The sequence below is a fragment of the Salvelinus sp. IW2-2015 genome, linkage group LG4q.1:29, assembly GCF_002910315.2.
Source record: "Salvelinus sp. IW2-2015 linkage group LG4q.1:29, ASM291031v2, whole genome shotgun sequence".
In the NCBI taxonomy this organism is placed as follows: domain Eukaryota; kingdom Metazoa; phylum Chordata; class Actinopteri; order Salmoniformes; family Salmonidae; genus Salvelinus; species Salvelinus sp. IW2-2015.
Genome location: NC_036842.1, coordinates 60,423,400 through 60,448,210, shown reverse-complemented (window position 1 = coordinate 60,448,210; position 24,811 = coordinate 60,423,400). Strand labels below are relative to the sequence as shown.

Here is a 24,811-nt window from a genome sequence, read left to right as displayed (position 1 = left end):
GTACCGAAGTACCAAGCACTACTACTTAACTCCACCAGATAACGACCCACACTACTACTACGCAGTTCTCCACCACTATACTATACCAAGTACCAACCACTAGCTACCAGTACCAACACACTACCAGAATACCACCACACACTACTACTACCGAGTTACAACCACTACTACTACACCAGTACACCACTCACTACTACATACCCACCACTACTACTACCGTACCACACTACTACTACTACCAGTACCAACACTGACTACTACTACCAGGACCACCACTACTAACCAGCTACCACACTACTACTACTAACCGAGTACCACACATCACTACTACCAGACCACCAATCTCTCTCACTACTACTACTACCAGTACCACCACTACTACTACTACCAGTACCACCACTACTACTACCAGTACCACCACTACTACTACTACCAGTACCACCACTACCACTACTACCAGTACCAACACTACTACTACTACCAGTACCAACACTACTATACTAAAGATAGAGTAATAATACTACATCCCAGACTGTATCCTAGTCATCAATATACACTGAGTGTACAAAACATTAAGAACATGTTTTGTCATCAGAATAGCCTCAATTCATTGGGATGGGCTCTACAAGGTGTAGAAAGCATTCCACAGGGATGCTGGCCTATGTTGACTCAAGTTGGCTGGGTGACCTTTGGGTGGTGGACCATTCTTGATACACACAGGAAATGTGAAAAACCCAGCACCATTGCAGTTCTTGACACAAACTGGTGCGCCTGGCACCTACTACCATACCCTGTTCAAAGGCACTTAAATATGTTGTCTTGCCCATTCACCCTCTGAATGGCACACACAATCCATGTCTCAATTGTTTTAAGGCATAAAAAACCTTTAACCTCTCTCCTTCCCTTCATCTACACTGATTGAAGTGTATTTAACAAGTGTCATCAATAAGGGATCATAGCTTTTACCTCGATTCTCCTGGTCAGTCTATGACATGGAAAGGGCAGTCCTTAATTTTTTGTACACTCAGTATATGTATGAGTGAAACTGTGGAGAGGTACTAAGTAAGTGAAGAGCACTCATAACATCTATCACCATGTCCATCCCGTTTCCTGTCAGCACCGTTATTTATGGGACATTTTGCCAACAAAATAATGGAATGTTATCTTCCCTGAGACGTCCAGTATGGCAGCTGTTTATCATCTTGTCTGCCAACCCCTCTGGTAGATCACGTCTCAGAATAGTCCTATATACAGTGCATTCGGAAAGTATTCAGACCCTTTGACTTATTCCACATTGTGTTACGTTACAGCTATATTCAAAAATTGATTAAATTGTTTCTTTTTACACACAATTAATCCATACACAAAACCCCATAATGACAAAGCTAAAAACAGGTTTTTGACATTTTGGAAAATTTACAAAAAATACTAAAACTGAAATAATCACATTTACATAAGTATTCAGACCCTTTACTCAGTACTTTGTTGAAGCACCTTTGGCAGCGATTACAGCCTCAAGTCTTCTTGGGTATGACGCTACAAGCTCGGCACACCTGTATTTGGGGAGTTTCTCCCATTCTTCTATGGGGAGCGTAGCTGCACAGCTATTTTCTTTTGGTTTTTGCTCTGTCATGCACTGTCAACCGTGGGACCTTATATAGACAGGTGTGTGCCTTTCCAAATCATGTCCAATCAATTGAATTTACCACAGGTGAACTCCAATCAAGTTGTAGAAACATCTCAAGGATGATCAATGGAANGGTGTGTGCCTTTCCAAATCATGTCCAATCAATTGAATTTACCACAGGTGAACTCCAATCAAGTTGTAGAAACATCTCAAGGATGATCAATGGAAACAGGATGTACCTGAGCTCAGTTTCGAGTCTCATAACGAAGGGTCTGGATACTTACGTAAATAAAGTATTTCTGTTTTTTATTTGCAAAAATGTGCAAACATTTCTAAAAACCTGTTTTCACTTTGTCATTATGGATACTGTGTGTAGATTGATGATGAAAAACATGTATTTAATCCATTTTAGAATAAGGCTGTAACGTAACAAAATGTGGAAAAACTCAAGGGGTCTGAATACTTTACAAATGCACTGTAGAGGTAGCAAACTGATCCTGACTGGCTAGGGTCAAAGGTTAGGTTTCCATTGTCATTCCAAAACAATAATGCTTCACTCTGAGATTGACCCTCTCTCTGGATTCCGTAAATCAGTTCAGTGCTATACTATTATGTGAGGTTATGTGACAGATTTTCAGCCTGATGTGATACATGACATGGTGTTTTGACAGTTTTGAATCATTACAGGCCTTTCTTTAGAGATAGTAGCATGGCTTCATAACGTGAACTACACTCTGATTCTATTTTGTCTGTGAATAGGTGCAATCCAGTACTTTTCCTCTGTACACTGGCTTAGTAGCTGGTATTTTAGATGTAGCAGGATTTCTCCTCTATTTCCCATTACAGCTTAGGTCCAACTGTGTGGTGCTGAAATCTAGGACAATTCACTGCCTATCTCTCTATCTGTCGCTCTCTCTGTATCTTCCTCTCTTACACGCACACATACACACTACACACACATACACATACACTGCCGGATTGACGGATCTATGGGATCCATCTATGTACAGTATCAGCCTATCTAATCTATATTCTGTTCTTTCTGTGCTGCCAATGACTGAGCAAACCCTCTGATGTAACAACTCCTCTTGCTCTGTGATTCAACGTGCCAAGCATTCTATAATATGCTGCTTATGTGTGGAATCAGCACATATGGCCCCTATAAGGATTCCAACCAATCTCAGTATCTCTGTTTGTAGCACTCCTTTTCCAAACCCCCTAACCCTAGGCACGCGCATACACACACACACACACACATGCACACACACTCCCCTGTCCTCTTTGCCTTTATTGATCTCTGTGGGCTGGCATGTCAGTGAAATGCATAGGGTTGGATGGCTCAATAAGGCAACAGCAGAGAGAGTGTTGGATATCCCCACCCCCACAACAACACACTGCTAGTTCTACTGCTGCTAAAGGTGCTGCTGCTACTGCTGATAGAGGTGCTTCTGCTACTGCTGCTTAAGGTGCTGCTGCTACTGCTGCTAAAGGTGCTGCTGCTACTGCTGATAGAGGTGCTGCTGCTACTGCTGATAGAGGTGCTGCTGCTACTGCTGATAGAGGTGCTGCTGCTGCTTACTGTATCATGCTGCTACATGGCTGTTAGAATGGTGCTGCTGCTACTGCTGATAGGTCTGCTACATGGGTGCGCGCTGCTGCTTACTGCTGCTAACGCTGTTCAAGTGCTGCTACGCTGCCAGGTGCTGCTAGTACTGGCTGCTTAAGGTGCTGCTCTACGCTTGCAAAGGGTGCTGCTGTGGTAGTGCTGCTAAAGGTGCTGTGACACGCTGCTGCAAAAGTGCTGCTGCATACTGGTGCCTTAAGGTGGCCTCTGCTTACTGGGGGGCATGGCTAAAAGGTGCTGCTGTCTACTGCTGCTTAAAGGTGTGCTGCCTACCGCTACGGCTGTGGCTGCTGCTACTGCTGCAAGGTGCTTGCTTGATACGCTTGCTTAAGGTGCTGCTGCCTGTCTAGGGGCTGCTGCTACTCGAAAGTGCTGCTGTACTCTTGGTCGCGCTAGTCTAAAGTGCTGCTGTATGGCTAGCCAGGTCTCGCACTGGCTGCTAAATGGTGCTGCTGCTACTGCTGCCTACGGCTGCTACTGCTGCTATACGGAGCTGCTGCTACTGCACTGCATCGCGAAGAGGTGTCGCTGCTACTGCCTGTCCTAAGGTGCTGCTGCTAGTACTTGTGCTTGCTTAAAGTGCTTGCTGCTATGCTTCTACTGCTGCGATAGGAGCTGTTGCACTGTCTATAGGACTGCTGCTACTGCTGATAGGTGTGCTGCTACTGCTGCTACTTGGCTGCTATTACGGAGTCTGCTGCTTACTGCTGAATCATGAGGTTGCTGCTGTACTGCTCCCGCTAACATGCTGCTATAGTAGCTGCTGTCTACTCCCGCTGCTATGGAGCTGCTGCTACCCTGCTGATAGAGGTTGCTTGCTCGCTACTGCTCTGCTACTGCTGCTATACTAGGAGCTGCTGCTACTTTGCTTGATAGAAGGTTGTCGCGCTGCTACTGCTTGCTACTGCTGCTATATGGCTGTTCGCTAGCTGCTGCTATAGGAGCTGCTGCTAACTGCTGCTAGAGGTGCTGCTTGCTTACTGCTTGCTACTGCTGCCTATATGGGAGTGCTGCTACTCGCTTTGATAGAGGTGCTCGCTGCTACTGCTGCTAAAGGTGCTGCTGGCTTTGCTGAATAGAGGTGCTGCTGCTATCTGCTACTTGCGCTGCTCCGGCTGCTCACTACGTGCTATAGTAGCTGCTGCTTAGCTGCTGCTAGTGTGCTGCTAGATTGTGCTGCTTCGTTCTCTTACTGTTGCTAGAGGTGCTCATGCAACTTCGTTTTGCTAGTGTGCTGCTGATACCTTCTGACTCGCTGCTTATATGGGGCTGCTGCTACTTCGCCGCTATAGGGAGCTGCTGCACTGCTGGTATACCGCGAGCTGTTGCTACTGGTCTTCTAACTGCTGCTTATATGGAGCTGCTTCTTACCTTGGCGTGATAGAAGCTGTTGCTACTGCTTGCTATAGGCGGCCTGCCTGCTTACTTGGATGCTTATAAGTGCTGCTGCTACTTGCTGGTTATAGGAGCTGTTGCTACGCTTCTACTGCTCTATACAGAGTGCTTCTACTGCTCGCTCAATAGAAGCTGCCTACGTCTGCTGCTGTTAGGAGTCCTGCTGCTACGTGCCTGCTATAGGGAGCCGTGCTTACCGCTGCTATGGGAGCTGTGTACTCGTTTCTACTCGCTGCTATAGGAGTGCTGCTACGTGTCTTATAGGGAGCTTGTTGCTACTCGGCTGCTATAGGAGCTGCTGCACGTCTGCCGCTATCCATGAGCTCTGCTACTGCTGCCTATAGGAGCTGCTGCTATTGCTTCTACTGTTGCTATAGGAGATGTTGGCTACTGCTGCTACTGCTGCTAATAAGGTGTTGCTACTGCTGCTACTGTCTCTTATACTAGAGATGTTGCTACTGCTGCTATATGGAGCTTGTGCTACTGCTGCTATAGCCTGGATTGCTGCTACTGCTGCTATAGGGAGCTGCGCTGCTACTGCTCCTATAGAGCTGCTTGCTATTGCTTCTACGCTGCTATACCTGAGCTGCTGTACTGCCTGCTATAGGAGCTGTTGCCTACTGCTGCTATAGGAGCTGCTGCTACTGGCTTCTACTGCTGCTATAGGAGGCTGCTTGTCATACTCGCTGCTATAGGAGCCTGTTGCTACTGCTGACTATAGCAGAGCTGCTGCTCCACTGGCTGCTATAGGAGCTGTTTGCTACTCGCTGCTATAGGAGTGCTGCTACTGCTGCTATATGAGCTGCTTGCTACTGCTGCTATGGGCTGCACTGCTGATTGCTTCTACTGCCTGCTTATAGGAGCTGTTGCTATCTGTGCCTGCTACTGCTGACTATTAGAGAGCTGTTGCTACTGCTGCTATAGGAGCTGTTGTTGCTACTGCTGCTTAATCCTCAGGAGTGCTGCTACTGCTGTATGGAAGCTGCTGCTACTGCTGCTATAGGAGCTGCTGCTATTGCTTCTACTGCTGCTACTTAAGAGCTGCTGCTACTGCTTGGCCTGCCATAGGAGCTGTCACTGTGCTAAGGACTGCTGCTCGGCTATAACCTGGCATGCTGTTCTGCTTAGCTGCTGTCATGTCTATACGGAGCTCCTTGCTTACTCGTCTACTACTAGAGCTGCTTGACTATCTAGGAGCTGCCTTGCTACTGCTGCTATACGTGAGCTGCTGCTACTGTTGCGTAAGCTATTGGATGCTGCTGCTATAGAGCTGTTGCTACCTGCTTGCTACATGGTGCTGTACTACCTCGAGCTGCTTCGGAGCTACTGCTGCTATATGGAGCTGTTTTGCTACTGGCTGCTGCTGATATAGGAGCTTGTTGCTACTGCTGCTATAGAGCTGTGCTCGGCTCATCTGGGTTCTTTACTCGCTGCTATTAGAGCTTCGCTTGCTTCTACTCGCTGCTATACGAGCTGCTGCTACTGCTGCTATAGGAGCATGCTCACTGGCTGCTATAGAGCCTGCTGCTACTTGCTGTCCTGCTGCTATAGGAAGCTGCTGCTATTCTACTGCTTCGTACTAGCTGCTGATGTTACTGACTGCTATAGGAGCTGCTAGCGCTGCTGACGAGAGTGTTTTGCCATTCGCTGCTACTAGGAGCCTGCTGCTACTGCTGCTATATGTGGAGCTGTTGCTACTGCTGCTTCTAGGGCTGCATGCTACTCTTCGGGCTGCTATATGAGTCTCTGCTGTATATGAGCTGCTGCTATATGGTAGCTGCTGCTGTTGCTTCTAGCCTATGCTGCTATAAGGTCGCATGCTGTTGTGAGCTGCTCGCTACCGCTGCTATTAGGAGCTGTGCTACTGCTGCTATAGGAGCTGCTCATGTGCATGATGCTTGCTATTCTATGGTATAAGAGCTGCTGCTACTTGCTGCTATTAGATGGTTGTGCTACTGCTGTCTGGCGCTAAGCTGCTGCTACTCTACTACTGGCCTGCTTAGTGATGCTGCCTGCTACTCGCTCGCCTTATAGAAGCGCTCGGCTGCTACTGCGTGCTATAGGAGGCTGTTTCGCTCATGCTGCTATAGGAGCCTGCTGCTACTGCGCTAGGATGGCTACTGCTGCTACTTAGCTCCGCTATAGGAGCTCTGCTGCTATCGACTTTGCTCACGCTGCTGCTACTGCTCGGCTATTAGGAGTGTTGCTATTTTTTTTTTTTTTTTTTTTTTTTTTGTTTTTTTGTTTTTTTCTTTTTTGTTATATCTTTTTTTTTTTTTTTTTGCTTTTTTTTTTTTTTGTTTTTTGAGCTTTTTTTTGCTTTATCTGCTGCTATACTAGCTCCGTGCTACTGGCCTGCTATAGGACTCTTATGCTGCTATATGGAGCAGCTGTATTGTTCTGCTTAATACTTGCTGCTTACCTGCTTGCTATAAGAGCTGTCTGCTACTGCTGCTATAGGAGTTTGCTGCTAACTGCTGCTATAGGAGCCTGCTGCTAACGCTACTGCTGGCTATAGAGCTGGTGATGCTTCTTAGCGCCCGTAGTAGCTTGCTACTGCTACTATAGGCTGTGCTACTCTTAAGAGCTGCTGCTAGTGCGCTATAGACTCGTTTTTACGGTATGGAGCTGCTGCTACTTTCTCTATAGAGCTGCTGTACTGTAGGAGCTGCTTGCTCACTCTCTCTGCCTGCTATAGGATGTTGCTACCTTTGCTTCTACTGACTGCTATAAGAGCTGTTGCTATTGCTGCTAACGAGCTGCTGCTATGATGCTAGAGCTGCTCTCGCATGCTGGCTACTACCAGAGCCTGTTCTGCTACTGCTGCTAAAGGAGCTGCTGCTATTGCTTTGCTGCTATACAGAGTGTCTGCTACTGCTGCTATCGGAGCTGCTGCTACTGTGCTATAGGAGCTGCTGCTAACTCGCTGGTGCTATGAGGAGCTGCCTTGCTATTGGCGCTCTAACGTGCTGCTTACGGAGCTGTTCTATAAGCTCACTGTGTATAGGCGCTGTCACGTTCGCTCATAGGAGCTGCTTGGCTTACTTGCTGCTATAGGAGCTGGCTGCTACTGCTGCTATAGGACGCTTGCTGCTACTGTCGCTATAGTGAGCTGCTGCTACTGTGCTTGAGCTGCAACAGCTGGCTCTGCTGCCTGCTGCTATAAGAGAGCTTGCTGACTGGCTTGCTATACCGGAGCTGTTTCGCTGCATAGCTGCTGCTACTTATAGGGAGTGCCTATTGGCTTGCTAGCTGTGCTGCTATAAGGAGCTGCTGCTAGCTCGCTTGCATACTGGGCCATAGTCTGGCTGCTACTGCTGCGCTATAGGAGCTGCTTTGCTATGGTCCTGCTTATAAGAAGTGCTGCTTTGCTATCTGCTGCTATAGCATGGATGCTGCTATGCTTGCCTACTATCGAACTGCTGTAGAGCTGCTGCTATAGTGCTTAGCTGCTGCTATAGGAGCTGTTGCTACTGGCTGCATAAACTGCTGTCTGACTTAGAGCCTGTTGCTTATGCTGCTATAGGAGGCTGTTGCCTATTTGCTGCTGATAGGAGCTGCTGCTACTTGCTGCTATAGGGAGCGCTCGCTATTGCCAGTTCTACTGCTGCTATAGGAGCTGCTGCTACTGCTGCTATAAGAGCTGCTGCTACTGCTGCTATAAGAGCTGCTGCTACTGCTTCTACTGCTGCTATATGAGCTGCTGCTACTGCTGCAATAGGAGCTGTTGCTACTGCTTGGAGAAGACAGACTGGTAGATGAAAATGGAAAAGCGGGAGGTATACATACTATAGAATAGTGTACTATTTTTGTATAAGAGACACTCCAGAGAATCTTCAAATCTACAGTATTCATTATGTAACACAATGTGCTGTTCAATGTGTCCTTAAATCAGTCAGTGTCTTTAAAATACTCCAGTATACTCTTCCTGTCACAGACAGCTGGCCGACATCTGGCCACACCCGCCTGATCAGTCAACAGCTGTGTGACATATGATGGATCAAACACAGGCCTCAATTTATAGGATTACATTTATATTCCCACAGAGAAAGACAGTGACAGCAAGACAGACAGAGTGAAATTAGCCAGCGCCTTCCAGCTCTGCTCTGGCACATCTCGTATTTCTATCCAGGATCACTTCCTGTTCTTCAGCTCTCTGCTCCTCACCTTCACCCACTGTCTCTAATTCCAGCACAGACACTCCAAAGGTAGAGAGAGAGAAATACAGAGAGAGAGAAAGAGAGAAAGATAACGAGAGATGGGGGGTTGAGAATGTGTGAGTGTGTGTCTGTGTGTGAGTATGAGTGCTTCTTCCGTGTGTCTCTGAAAATTTAGTATTTTTACAGCTTTTGCTGACACAGCTGAAATAAAGTCCTGACTGAAATAACTTGGGTTATGTCTGGCTTGAACAGAGTCCACATACACAGAGAAGTGACTTCTCCTCTATTGAAAGTTTGATCAGGTCCATGACACAGCATATTATATTGTTGTTATAGTTTGCAGACACATTAACTAGAATCAGGCCGTAATGAAAGACTGGTGTGTCCCCGACCTGCAACAGCAGATTTTCTCAGTGAAGGAGGTCAAGCATAAAGAAAGTAGGGAAGGGATGTCTCTCTCTCTCAGGAGAGGGCAGCATGGGTAAACTGTGAGTCTTTGGGGATCCATTGACTCCATGGGAATCTCCCCATTAGGACTTGTATCTCACTACAGTCATTAGTCAAGCATTGCTACACACATGAACGTGGATTATAGACATCAATTAAATCCAATGTCACATCTAGCAGAGAAAAATGCAGTATCTGTATAAACTTTTAACAAATGTGTGTTGATTAAATTAAAAGTATTAAGTGCCCCTGAAATGTCAGTGACATTTTCCTTTTCCTTTCATTGCCATTGACATAAAACGCATGTCATGAATCATTCCACATCAAGCATAGGCAGGCCTACTTGAATCGTGTCATCCGTACAGTATGTAGCCGTTATAGACTCCACGGTGCTTAAACGTTCTCTTTGTGGGGGTGGGTGGGTGGATGGATGCACGTTCATCGGTGGTTTGCCTGAACAGTTTCCCACGGGGTATGTGCCCTTACAGCTCGATCAGGAAGTCGGAAAGCCTATTTCATTTCAGAATTAAGCTACAGTAGTTTCCTCGGTTAACTCGGGCGTAGTAGAAAATTCTGCATTTTGGAGGCATCTCTCGGTCGAGTTAATAATCAGGGAGCATATTATTTAATTTCCCCACAGCCATGAAAACAGCTAAAGTTTTGAAAGAAACGTCTTCCGTCGTTTTCATGCACAGCTTGTTCACATTAAGGCCTATTATGTAATGCATTTAGCCTACAATAATCTTCTAAGAATAGTTGGTTTTCTATGGACTCTGTAACTCAGATGTCAAAACGAATTCGATGGAGGTTTTCATCCGAAGTGCTGCGAGATGCGTAAAAGCAGCACTACAGGCGGCAGCACAAATGGTTAAACGCGGAAAGATCAGAGACGCGGACACATCACAGCAACCCTGATTTGATTACGCGCCAATACATAATTTATTATAGTGTCTTTAACAATGTGCGTTGTTCTGTTTTTAGGTTGAACTTGGCTGTTTGTATATTCCTTCCAATCGAGATTGCATTACTTTTCCCAAGTTTACTCAACCTGTAATCAAATGATGGCTCTCATTTTGATATTATAGGCCGCATACAGGCGCATATATGCTTTTAAATAAGAGTGCTTTGACTACTTCTGGAAGTTTGTTTACACAAAGGCTGTTCCGCAGTGTTTACTATCCAGCAGCAACTTCTTTTTGTTTTATAGTATTTCATCCCATGATCAAAGAGCACCGCGTGGATTAACTATAAACCAAAGAAGCGCTCCTCTACTGTGCCACTATATTGTGAGCAGTATTTCTCAAAATGAGTGATAATTGGTAACGGTTATATTAGGTAAAGTTTTGTGAGTTCAAAGACACATTTGGTAGTATTATAAACTTTGAAACAACTGGTTTCTAGAATGCTACAGAATTAGAGAAGGGCTGTTTCTTTGAACCTCAAGCATGCCTGTTTCATGTACATGTCCCTCAAATACCTCGTACCTCTCTGCACATTGATCTGTTACTGGTACTCCCTGTATATGGCGCCATTCTTGTGTATCTTAATTTATATCTAATGTGTTACTATTTTTATTACTATATTTAAACTCTGCCTAGTTGGAAAGGGTATCTTGGAAAAGTCTACACCAGTTGTATTCCGCTCATGTGACAAATACAATTTGATTTGATTTTGATTATCTCCCCAGTCAGAGGCAGCATGCCTGTCTCACAAACTCTGACCATCAGCAGCAGCAACATATCCTCCATATTTATGTTTAGAAAACAATTTTTGGGGGGGAAAGCACTCATCACTAATCATCTATTTAATGATTAGCAAAAATACAAATGGGCAACCCTATGGTTCAGCCACTATGCTGCATCAGTTGGGCTACAGGTGATCGTGCTTATATGTTGTTAGCCTCATTTTTTGGGAGGAGGGGGAATTATCTTTTCATGGCCTTACGATCATTTTATTTTCATTAATTTTGGAGTAGAAAAGACACCAGAGCTGTGTTCAGTACAAATTGTTTTAATGCAACGTTCAATTAAACAGAAACAGTGCTGTTCTGAACGACCAGTTGAAAAACCGGGGAGGGGTTTGGGCTGTGGGTTCAAAATACACCGCTGCCCTTCAAATACGGCACTCATTGCTTCAAGCCACACCCCGCCACACACACCAAACAGAGCAAACGTAGGCCACCTCAAAGTCTACCCCTGAACCCCCAGGGTGTTGACCCTGGAACCAATTGACTTGGACCCCCCCAATATGCAACACAAAGCCCTCGACCGCATAGTGTGTACAATTCATAACAGAGGATATTCAAACTGGAGTAAGGATGGCAGAAAGTGTGTTTGGATTGACTCTTTCATGAATTATTAATACTTTTATATTTCATCAAGTCAGCACCTGAACTTCATATTTGAGTGTGTTTGTGTGTGAGTGTGTGAGAGAGAGACAGACAGAGTAATGTGCATGGGACAGAACAAGAGACATGCTACAGCAGTGTTGTAAGATAGGTCTGGACTGTAAGCAGGTGCTGCTTTCGTAATGTGTGTGTCATCTTCTGAAACAGGAGCATCATGTGGCTATGGGAATGTTTGATGTCACTCTGCTTGCAAGACAACCGTAGAAGAGCTGGCTAGAACAGACACAGACAGACTGCAATCCAGGACAGACTACAGCTAGCGAAACTGCTAGAGAAACGCCAACATTCTAAATGAGCTGCAGTTAAAAGCTAAATCTCTCAGTAAGCTTAAATCGACTACGGATGTTATCCGGTTAAGGGATTTCGTTTTGGATTTTGTTTCTGTCGCAGAGAGGCGATGATGTGCCCCAGTCTTAGATTTGTCCATTTAAGGATTATTTAACTCATAGAAACATCCTAAAAATTGAATTATAATTTGAACGTTAATTCCCCTGAAAAATTGAATTGGGACATCACAAACGTTTGTTCACATCATGTTCATCATTTTGAGGAACTGCGCTTGCTGTCTCTTAGGTCTCATTAACATAATCTGTTTCAACAGCAAAAAGATTACCTCAATAACTTAGATAACACACCTTGCCCAAGGATACAATAACCTAAATCGCCTGGCCATCTACACAAATAGGCCCCTCCTCATCTCTACATGGCACAAACCATTTCTAAACACCATGTTGGTTCAGTATGTAGGTCAGGGGTCAAATCATACAGGCTACTGCACTGTAATATTGACTCCTATCCAGAAACAACTGTCAGGACAGTTTCCTGTAGCTCCCAGTACAGTGAGTTTGCTTTACTCCCAATCACAGATGTGCTAATCAGCAATCAAGGTGGCGTGTCAACAAGCATCAAAAACACTACATGACATGTAGTATCTTCTCTTTTACACGCAGTTGTAGTGTTCTCCTTAGATAGCTCCTTGGATGGGTTCCTCATTCCATGGCCATTGACAGTATACCATTTCTAACTCCTCCTGAGAGGAAAGACAATGCTACTGTAACCTCTCTGTATCTTTGTCTCCCCCTCTCTGTCACTTTCTTCTGTGATTATGATGTAGCAGCCAGATAAGCGCTCACTGCTCAAGTAAGTAAACAACATTAGCAGAGTCAGCCAGCCAATCAGAGTGAGCAACACTGAGTCCCCTGTGACACGCAGCCCTGCTGCATGTCTGTGTGCGTTCCCACAGCAACTTGCTGTACAGAGACAGAGGCGCCACTGCTGTAATGCAGTGGAACGAGGTAGACAGATATAAATATAGAGAAAAACAACTGCTCCGGGCATAGATCCTTCTCCTGAGGAGTGATATGATAAGCAGGGTGTGCAGGGTGTGAGCAAAGTTCGAGGGTAGAATGCAAGACTTTCTTATTGTCAATGTTAGATGGTGAAATCAACTGATAACAATTGTTGTTGGGCATAAAATGCTAAAGCCTTCAGACAGGAAGAGTATACTGGAGGATTTTAAAGACACTGACAAATTTAAGGACACATGTTATTGTGTGTTACATAATGAACACATGAAGTGTTACATAATGAATACTGTAGATTTGAAGTTTCTCTGGAGTGTCTCTCATACGAAAATAGTACACTATTCTATACTATACCTCCTGCTTTTCCATCTTCATCTACCAGTCTGTCTTCTCCAAATCCCTTTCTTTATCTTATGCCTCATACTCATTTCATTATAACAAAGCCTCGCTGGCCTGGTGCTCACTTCAGAGAGGACTGTTATCATTGTGGATATCGTCTGTGTCATATCTATTCTGCATATTCTGTCCTCATTAGCCTCCTCTCCTGACTCAGCCAGTGTTCATTGGGCTGTTGGTTGGGTGCATAGTTGTGTAAGGTTCTGGTGCTAGAGAGTTATATAACTTTAACAATGTACTCTTAGAAAAAGGGTTCCATATGGGTTCCTCGTTGTCTCCATAGGGTAACACTTTTTGGTTCCAGCTAGAACACTCTTTGGTTCCAGGTAGAACACTTTTTGGTTCTATGTAGAACCCTCTGTGAAAATGGTTCTACTAATTTCAACAAGGATACCCATTGAGAACAAGGGAGCCCTGCATTTTACAATTTCACACATTTTACAATTTATAAATATAAAATAAAAGAGAATTCAAAACCAAATTGGAGAAGAAAAAAACCCTTACATGTAGAAAACAGGAGGTTGGTTGCACCTTAATTGGGGAGGACAGTCTCGTGGTAATGGCTGGTTTCTATTTGTTTGATGCCATTCGCTCCATTCCAGCCATCATTATGAGCCATCCTCCCGTCAGCAGCCTCCACTGATGTAGAACCTTTTTGGCTTCTCCATGGAACCCAAAAGGATTCTTCAAAGGGTTCTCCTATGGGGACAGCCATTGGATAACCCTTTTAGGTTCTAGATAGCACCTTCTGTTCTAAGAGTATGGTGTTGCACCAGGAGGTTTCACCAGAAGAAATCAAAATATTCTACAGACCGTCATGCCCTTTGACTGTGTGATTGTTTTAAGTGCCTTTGCCTTGCTAAAGGAAGTGTTTTGATAAATATATCTGAATGGATCTGAAATCCACCTTAGTAGAGAGAGAGTGTGTGTGAATTTGAGGTAGAGTAAGGACTTCCAGACTCTCATCACTGTCAGCTTCAAGGTGTGTATTTATGGCCTCCCAGCCAGGTTTACCATGATTCTGTCTGTCTGCTTGTTCCCTGTGCTTTGGGGGTGACCTGAAATCTCTCTCTCAGGCTGCATGCGGAGTCCGGTGACCTTAATTTGGGCCTCGAAATGTCTCTCCCACTGCAGCACGAGCAGGGGAGAGGGAACTGCTTTCCCAATTGACAGATGGACGGAGAAAGAGAGATTAGAGAGTGTCTGAGAGATAGGAGAAGAATGAAGCAGGAGACAGTTAGATTGTGTGTGTGTGGTGGAGGGGGGTGGGGTGTTCGGGGAAACCTAGCACCTAGGTTTCCCCGAATACTGTCAACTCACTATGAAGAATGGGCCTGCTGGTCTGTATCTCAATATCCATATGTTGATGCTTTACACAGAGGGTACTCACCCATTAAACATGGCTCAGTCTGGGTCTGGGTCTGGGACTGGGTCTTACCTCCATCGGAGTAGGTCTCAGTGCCGTATCCGTCCTGAAGACCGTTGTTCCAGGTCCCCTCGTACTTCCCGCTGGTGCCGGTGCTCTCCCTGAGGCCGTAGCGTCCCTTAAATCCACTTGTCCACTCCCCCTTRTACACCCACTTGCCCTTGTTCTCCATTCCAATCCCATGGCGCTTGCCCTGCGCCCAGGTGCCCTGGTAGGTGTTCCCACTGGGCCATGTGTACACCCCCACCACCTCAAAGCCATGGCTCCAGGACCCTGAGTACTCGCCTTGGCCCTTCGGCCCAGTGCAGATGCCATGGCCGTGGGCTTTGCCTTCCTCCCACCCCCCACAGTATGACCCCCCATCATCAAAGTTGAACCTGCCCCCAGTGGACATGCATGAAATAGGTTTTGGCAAATCCCCCAAATCTCAAAAAAAGAAAACGAACTAAAAACAGAGTTGGAGGTGGGGTTAGGGATGATGATGAGGTGTGGGGGGGAGGAAGACACCCAAACAAATCCCCCGGGTTGACTTAAAGAGAAAAATAAAAAGAGGAAAAAGCAAAATAGACCCCCAGAGTGTAGGGTCCCTCCTGTCAGGCCAGGGAGGAGCAGCGGGAACCTCTTTAAACCATTATTCTGGAGGTTTGGTTCACTGTCACTCCCAGTCCAATCTCCTACAGCTGCAGCTCACAGAAGGGGGAAGGCCCTCGCCAGCCATGCGTCCTCCCTGCCAACACAAACACAGCAAACTCCTTTTCTTTGGGGTTTAGGTTCTGGCCCCCTCCCTCCACGCAGGGCCCCACTGCCGGCACACTCCCAGCTGCGTGTGCCTCCTCCTCTCTGGGGCTTTTAGCTTTAACTCTCCCTAGCAGCTGAAGACCACCAGGCTCCACTTAGAAACCTGGGATCCCACACAGCTACCAGTCAGCTGAAGACCACCAGGGTCCACCTAGAAACCTGGGATCCCACACAGCTACCAGTCAGCTGAGACCACCAGGCTCCACTAGAAACCTGGGATCCCACACAGCTACCAGTCAGCTGAAGACCACCAGGCTCCACCTAGAAACCTGGGATCCCACACAGCTACCAGTCAGCTGAAGACCACCAGGCTCCACCTAGAAACCTGGGATCCCACACAGCTACCAGTCAGCTGAAGACCACCAGGTCTCCATCCATAGAAAACCTGGGATCCCACACAGCTACCAGTCAGCTGAAGACCACCAGGCTCCACCTAGAAACCTGGGATCCCACACAGCTACCAGTCAGCCACTGGCCAGATCCAACAGCATTTACAGCGTTACAGGTTCATCTCTTTTGGCTAGCTCAGCTTGTCGTTTGTACTCAACCCACCCAACATGCTCCTGCCACACAGTGCAACACAGAAATAGAGAGAGAGAAAGAAAAAAGAGGGCTTCAGCTTGGTTCTCTCCTGATGCCTCTGCTAGTGAACAGCAATGCAGTCTCTTCCCATATGCGCACACACATATGCACACTCTCACCGACAGCAAGTGCGCACACGGACCATGAAAAAAAACAAGTGATCTGATTATTTTCCTCCTCTCCTTTCCCTTTCCCTCTCTCTTTTTTAATCCACGTCCTTAAGTGGTTTAGCGATACTGATGCTTTTATTCTTGCTCCCTTGCCGGTGAGAAATCCAGATTTATTTATCCTTTTCCTCTGATTCAATACATCATGCTCTTTTATGTATCACAGCCTGCATTCTGTTGTCATCTCATTTCCCCCTTTCTCCTTATGGTTGGGTCTCTCTCTCTCTCTCTCTCTCTCTCTCTCTCTCTCTCTCTCTCTCTCTCTCTCTTCTGTGTCTCTCAAATCTCCTCATTAGAGGACTGTTCCAACTAGCCAACACCCCCTCCCCCTCACATGCGTGCTCCTGTTTTTAAAGAGACAGAGGCAGCATAAGATCCAAGCCTCTCTTCTCTCTCTTTTGCTGCCCTGAAGAGCAGAGATTGCATGCTCCTGTTTTTAAAGAGACAGAGGCAGCATAAGATCCAAGCCTCTCTTCTCTCTCTTTTGCTGCCCTGAAGAGCAGAGATGGTTTTTTATTTGCTTTCTTAAGCCTTTAGCCCCTTTGACCTCTCCATCTCTGGTCTGTGCATAAAAACACGATTCATCAACATGTAAGCAAATTATAAGGTAATAGATAGAGACGGCTAAATCTGTTTATACGATAGTTTATAAGATAGCATTCGTATTTGTGGTAAGATTGTATTCACCACAATTCTGTTTCATTATGAGATTCGGGGACTACAGGAAATGGACGACTGAGCATGCCCCCATCCACATTGAAGGGGCTGTAGTGGAGCGGGTCCAGAGCTTCAAGTTCGTTGGTGTCCACATCAGTAAGAAATTAACACGGTCCACACCAGTACTGCTATTCATATCCCACTCACCCAGCTCAATGTAACATCGATAGGTTTAGGCTACTACATGATACTAACATTTTCCCTATACCCATCATGAGGTTGCTACAACCTAGCCTACAAATTCAAGTCTATAACGTAAGTGCACAGGTCGAGAGAAATTTGAGTAATCAATGCGACAGACATTGACACATTCAATATTGCCTTTCACACTCTTGCCTGCATCTAGCTGATTTAGGGTGTAATCATTAGTTCTACAGTTGCAAAGAAGAGTTTCTATTGGACAAATTCAGGTATGTTTATCACCGTTTCATTCCGTTTGCTTCCGTTTATGAAACGTTTTTCAACAGAATCGGCAGAATGAATACACCCCTGATCACACGCAAACACAGTTCACTTTCATAGCAGCTGCATAACAGCATTATCCCTTTGTTTGTTGCATTCCTTCTCGCATCTATGCACTCTCCTCCTCTCACCTTTTCCCTTCACTTGTGGGAACTCCTTAGACTCATCACATATGCTGCTGCTACTGCTTATTATCTATCCTGTTGCCTAGTCACTTTTCCCCTACCTATATGTACATACTGTACATACTGTATCTACCTCAATTACCTCATACCCCTACACATCGACTCAGTACTTGTACCCCGTGTATGGGGTGGCAGATAGCCTAGTGGTTAGAGTGTTGGACCAGTAACCAAAAGGTTGCTAGATTGAATCACCGAGCTGACAAGGTACAAATCTGTCGTTCTGTCCCTGAACAAGGCAGTTAACCCACTGTTCCTAGGCTGTCATTTTAAATAAGAATTTGTTCTTAASTGACWTGCCTAGTTAAATAAAGGTAAAAAATAAATTATATATATATATATATATATATATATATATATATATATATATATATATATATATATATATATATATATATATATATATAGCCAAGTTATCATTACTCATTGTAGCCCTCACCTGTCATCATGAATTGCTTTGAGAGACTAGTCAAGGATCATATCACCTCCACCTTACCTGCCACCCTAGAACCACTTCAATTTGCCCCAATAGATCCACAGACGATGTAATTGCCTGCACACTGCCCTGTCCCATCTGGGCAAGAGGCATACCTATGTAAGAATGCTGTTCATTGACTATAGCTCTGCATCTGTCTCTTATACACATCTAGATGTGTATAAGAGACAGGAACAACATAGTGCCCTCCAAGCTCATCATCAAGCTCGGGGCCCTGGGTCTGAACCCTGCCCTGTGCAACTGGGTCCTGGACTTCCTGATGGGTCACCCTCAGGTGGATAAGGTAGGAAACAACACCTCTTTGCTGATCCTCAACACAGGGGCCCCACAAGGGTGCATGCTCAGCCCCTCCTGTACTCCCTCTTCACCTATGACTGCGTGGCCAAGCACGCCTCCAACTCAATCATCAGGTTTACAAACAACAACAGTAGTAGGCTTGATTACCAACAGCGATGAGACAGCCTACAGGGAGGAGGTGAAGGCTCTGGGAGTGTGGTGCCAGGAAAATAACCTCTCACTCAACGTCAACAAAACTAAGGAGATGATCGTGGACTTCAGGAAACAGCAGAGGGTGCACCCCCCCCTATCTACCTCGACGGGACCGCAGTGGAGGTGGAAAGCTTCAAGTTCCTCGGCGTACACATCACTGACAAACTAAAATGGACCACCCACACAGACAGTGTGGTAAAGAAGGCGCAACAGTGCCTCTTCAACCTCAGGAGGCTAAAAAAATTTGTCTTAACACCTAAAACCCTCACAAACTTTTACAGATGCACAATTGAGAGCATCCTGTTGGGCTGTACCACCGCCTGGTACAGCAACTGCACCACCCACAACCACAGAGCTCTCCAGAGGGTGGTGCGGTCTTTCCAACGCATTACCGGGGGCAAACTTCTCGCCCTCCTGGACACCTACAGCCCCCGATGCCATAGGAAGGCTAAAAAGATCATCAAGGACATCAACCACCCGAGCCACTGCCTGTTCACCCCGTTATCATCCAGAAGGCGAGGTCAGTACAGGTGCATCAAAGAGACACCTTCTATCTCAAGGCCATCAGACTGCTAAACAGCCATCACTAGCACATCAGAGGCGGCTGCCTAAAGACATAGATTAGGAATCACAGGCCACTTTTAGAAATGGATCCCTAGCCACTTTAGCAATGTCTCCGTATCTTGCATTACTCATCATATGTGTAAACTGCACACTATACTATTCTACGGTATCTTAGTCACTTAATTGTTTGTAAATATTGCATCACCCATCACATACAGTATATATATATACAGTACGTCGCAGAAGTTTTAGGCAGGTGTGAAAAAATGCTGTAAAGTAAGAATGCTTTATAAAATAGACATGTTAATAGTTTATATTTATCAATTAACAAAATGCAAAGTGAGTGAACAGAAGAAAAATCTACATCAAATCAATATTTGGTGTGACCACCCTTTGCTTTCAAAACAGCCTCAATTCTTCTAGGTACACTTGCGAACAGTGAACTAACCACAGTGAACTTGCACATCTTGGTGAACTAACCACAGTTCTTCTGTGGATTTAGGCAGCCTCCGATGCTTCTCTCTCTTCATGTAATCCCAGACAGACTCAATGATGTTGAGATCAGGGCTCTGTGGAGGCCATACCATCACTTCCAGGACTCCTTGTTCTTCTTTACGCTGAAGATAGTTCTTAATGACTTTCGTTGTATGTTTGGGGTCGTTGTCATGCTGCAGAATACATTTGGGGCCAATCAGATGCCTCCCTGATGGTATTGCATGATGGATAAGTATCTGCCTGTACTTTTCAGCATTGAGGAGATCATTAATTCTGACCAAATCCCCCACTCCTTTTGCAGAAATGCAACCACAAACTTGCAAGGAACCTCCACCATGCTTCACTGTTGCCTGCAGACATTCATTTGTGTACCGCTCTCCAGCCCTTCAGCAAACAAACTGCCTTCTGCTACAGCAAAATATTTCAAATTTTGACTCATCAGTCCAGAGCACCTGCTGCCATTTTTCTGCACCCCAGTTCCTGTGTTTTCGTGCATAGTTGAGTTGCTTGGCCTTGTTTCCACGTCGTAGGAATGGCTTTTTGGCCGCAAGTCTTCCATGAAGGCCACTTCTGACCAGACTTCTCTGGACAGTAGATGGGTGTACCAGGGTCCCACTGTTTTCTGCCAATTCTGAGCTGATGGCACTGCTGGACATCTTCCGATTGTGAAGGGAAGTAAGCATGATGTGTCTTTCATCTGCTGCAGTAAGTTTCCTTGGCCGACCACTGCGTCTACGGTCCTCAACGTTGCCTGTTTCTTTGAGCTTCTCAAAAGAGCTTAAACAGCACATCTGGAAACCCCTGTCTGCCTTGAAACTTCTGCCTGGGAGAGACTGATGCAGTATAACTACCTTGTGTCTTGTTGCTGTGCTCAGTCTTGCCGTGGTGTGTGACTTTTGACAGTAAACTGTCTTCAGCAACCTCACCTTGTTAGCTGAGTTTGGCTGTTCCTCACCCAGTTTTATTCCTCCTACACAGCTGTTTGTTTCAATTAATGATTGTGCTTCAACCTACATATTGAATTGATGATCATTAGCACCTGTTTGGTATAATTGTTTAATCATACACCTGACTATATGCCTACAAAATCCCTGACTTTCTACAAGTGTACCTACAAGAATTGATGCTGTTTTGAAGGCAAAGAGTGGTCACGCCAAATATGGATTTGATTTCTGTTCACTCACTTTGCATTTAGTTAAATATAAACTATTAACATGTCTATTTTATAAAGCATTCTTACTTTACAGCATTTTTTCACAACTGCCTAAAACTTTTGCACAGTACTGTATATATGTGTACTGTATGTATATATGCCAAGAGTGTGCAAAGCTGTCATCAAGGCAAAGGGTGGCTACTTTGAGGAATCTCAAATATAAAATATATTTTGATTTGTTTAACTTTTTTTTTGGTTACTACATGATTACATATAAAGGGGCTCCTGAGTGGCGCAGTGGTCTACGACACTGCATCTCAGTGCTAGAGGCGTCAATACAGACCCTGGTTCAATCCTGGGCTGTATCACAACTGGCCGTGATTGGGAGTGTAAGGGAAAGGGAAAGGGGATACCTAGTCAGTTGTACAACTGAATGCCTTCAACTGAAATGTGTCTTCCTCATTTAACGCAACCCCTCTGAATCAGAGTAAGGACAGACGCTGAGAGACGAGAAGCAAGTACAGGTGGTGAACATTTAATAAATAACGGACATGAAAGAAAACTGACAGCGTCTGGACAGGGGAAACAAAATGACATTAACGCTGACACGGGGATCAAACTGAGGAACAGACAGATATAGAGGGGGCAATCAACAAAGTGAAGGAGTCCAGGTGAGTACAGTGAAGCACATAATGATTGTCACAGGTGTGCGTAACGCCTAGGCGCCCTCGATCGCCAGAGAGGGGGAGCGGGAGCAGGCGTGACAGTACCCACAACTTGATCAGAGAGCCTTCAAATGTGGGGCAGTGGGCCGCATCCGCCAGTTGCCCATCCCTGGCCTATTGTGACATGCATTTTTTCAAGTACCCCCTGTGGATAGGCCAAGTACCCCCAGGAGTGCACTACCTCTTGTTCAGAAGAACTGCTCTAGTCTATACTCTGGAGCCAGGATAGTGTTATGGAAGGGTTGTCAATATTGATTACACAACTGCTTTTCCTTTTGCTGGTTTAGCTGATGTAGCTCCTTTGGTTCAGCCTGTCAACTGCTTAGCATTAAAGAGGGAGAGGGGGGATTGTGGCAGTGATAGGCAGTGTTTGAGTCACGATTGGTGCCTCCTTGGAATAAGAGTGTTTCTGTATGGTAGGCCTCATCAAATAAATTGTGTAGTCCCTATCTCACCTATCTCAGCTTCTCATCTTCATTGGCTGACTCGATCACACTTTATTTGGATACTCCAGAAAGTCCATCTGTAGATGCTCTACAGATGGTCAGACTATCAACAAATTATCTGTTGATAAGCAACTGCTTGCTACGGTTATGTTTAGGGTTAGGGTTTGGTTTGGAATAAGTGTAAGGGTTAAGGTTAGGGTAAGGGTAGATATCATCTCAAAATGGCTTCTAGGGTCCATGGGAGTCCTTATGTCCCAACATTTTTGTCCTTGGATCCCTGAAACACAAATACACTCAAGTTACAATCCAGCACTCAGTTATTGTCACATACTTTCTGTTGTGCAGTATGCAAAATCGGGTCAACAGATGCCAAATGTGTGCGCCTGCCATGGGGCTGTGAAGGAATTTGAGCGATTTGTCAAAAGCATACAATACAACTTTATTAATCCCCAAGGGGATCCCGAAGGGGCAAAAGCATGACGCGCCTATGAGTAAGCTGAGGCCCAGGTGGCCACACAGCTGATAGCTACTCTCAATGACAGAATGACAGTCACCATCCTTGTCAGGGAAAACAGGCCACGCTGATTCATTCGCATCATCATCACCAAACATTATATAATGGATCCTCTCTGAAACGTATCTGTGGAACTTTACAAAAACATTCAACAGCAAAGAAGGGTTTTCCTATGTTGTCAGGTGAAATAACAGCAAGGAGAGATAGACCAGCAATAAACAGAAACCTACGCTCTTGACCTTCCATCTGTTTAAAAGGATCATCAAGTTCACATCTTATTTGTAACCACCCCCTAACAAATACATCTAGATTTGTGAATGTGTGTTGGAATTTTGATACGAAAGGTTTGGCAGCAGAACAGAAGTAGCATGATCGATCAGGGAAGATGGGTAATGCTGCTCTATCTACTGGTCATTAGAGTGCATTGACATGACCTCTGGTTCTCTGCTGCCTGCGACTGGAACGAATTGCAAAAATCTCTGAAGTTGGAGACTTTTATCTCCCTCAACAACTTTAAAAATCTGCTATCCGAGCAGCTAACCGATCGCTGCAGCTGTACATAGTCCATCTGTAAACTACCCACCCAATTTACCTACCTCACCCCCCATACTGCTTTTATTTATTTACTTTTCTGCTCTTTTGCACACCAGTATCTCTTCTTGCACATGATCATCTGATGATTTATCACTCCAGTGTTAATCTGCTAAATTGTAATTATTCGATTTATTGCCTACCTCATGCCTTTTGCACACATTGTATATAGATTCTCTTTTTTTTCTACCATGTTATTGACTTGTTTATTGTTTACTCCATGTGTAACTCTGTGTTGTCTGTTCACACTGCTATGCTTTATCTTGGCCAGGTCGCAGTTGCAAATGAGAACTTGTTCTCAACTAGCCTACCTGGTTAAATAAAGGTGAAATAAAAAAATAAAATAAAAATTGTTAAGTCACAATTTACACTTCCCACATACCATTACAGTTATGCAAACCTTGTACTTTTGGAGTCCTACTTTTGCATTTCAACCATAGTTTTATTCAGTCTTAAATGTAATAATATGCAGTGCTTTCATATTATAAAATTTGGATTTTGGAGTATAATGGAGGGGGTACGCGCAATGCCGTCGGGGTTACGCCCAATAAAATGTGATTCACATTTAAACACATTTTCAAACAGCCCATTTATATTTTCCAACGGGGCTATACAATTGGGTGAGGTTTTTTTCTCACCTGAGTAGCCTTGTTTCAGTGCCAAAAATAAAATGAAACCGTCAAGTGTTTAGCTAAATAACACAATGTCAAATACAGGTAGCCTAGTCAAATAATTAACATCCAATCACATTAACCATTACTCTCTCGTGGGAATTCCACTAACGGTCCGTATGTAGCCAAAGTAGCTGCTGCTCATTCCGTTTGTCATGTTGGCATAAAGGGGTCGGGAGACAGGTGCAGGAATGCATAATATGTTTTTTTATTTACCCAAATTACAGCGTGCCATGTAAAGGCACGAGGACGAAGACCAACCAAACATGTATACAAAACACAGGGTTGAAACCCAAACAAAAGAGCGAGGAGTACCTCGAATATATACACAGGGGTGAGACCCGTAACACACACGCACACAATGATACCACACGGGACAAGACCCGTAATCATCTGCACAATACAAGCGGCAAGAAAGTCAAAACAACACATCACAGGTACTCACACGACCAACGGACATTGGAACACTAATCGACAGCCCAATGGTGAACCAAAGGGCATATTTATACAATTACAATCAGGGAAATGGGGACCAGGTGTGTGTAATGAAAGTTTCGGAGGGATTGATAAATTGATAAATGGTTAAAAAAAGTAAGAGACACTACAGGCAGTACTACACCTGCACCTGTCGATGACACAAGTTGTTCTGCTTCCACGAGCACATCCAATGCTAGCATCAGTAATTCTACATGCGTTGTTAGCCCAGTTAGCATGGACACTGACAGTTGTGAATCTGATGCAGCCGAAGAGCTACTACCCCCTTACCCGGGAAAGCACCGAACAATAGACAGGGACTTGGACCATTGAAGAGGCGCAAATATGATGAGAACTACATTGATTTGGGGTTCACTTATATTGGGTGTAGTGCCTTTCCTCAGCCACGGTGTGTTATAAGTGCAAAAGTACCTCACAATACTCACAAAACTGAAAAGAAACCTTCACTCTTGTGCAGACATTTCGAAACAAAATATGC

The 24,811-nt window shown here is 45.0% G+C and overlaps 1 protein-coding gene across 2 annotated transcripts in view; it reads right to left on the bottom strand.

Moving 5' to 3' along the window:
* jph3b (junctophilin 3b) overlaps window positions 1-16,550 on the bottom strand; it is a 48,176-nt gene extending 31,626 nt beyond the window's left edge. For both annotated transcript variants that reach the window (XM_023985227.2, XM_023985228.2), the window contains exon 1: window positions 14,799-16,550. In XM_023985227.2, the coding sequence (XP_023840995.1) occupies window positions 14,799-15,180 (382 nt within the window). In that variant the 5' untranslated portion in view covers window positions 15,181-16,550. The remainder of the gene's footprint in view (window positions 1-14,798) is intronic.
* Window positions 16,551-24,811: the final 8,261 nt, after the last annotated feature.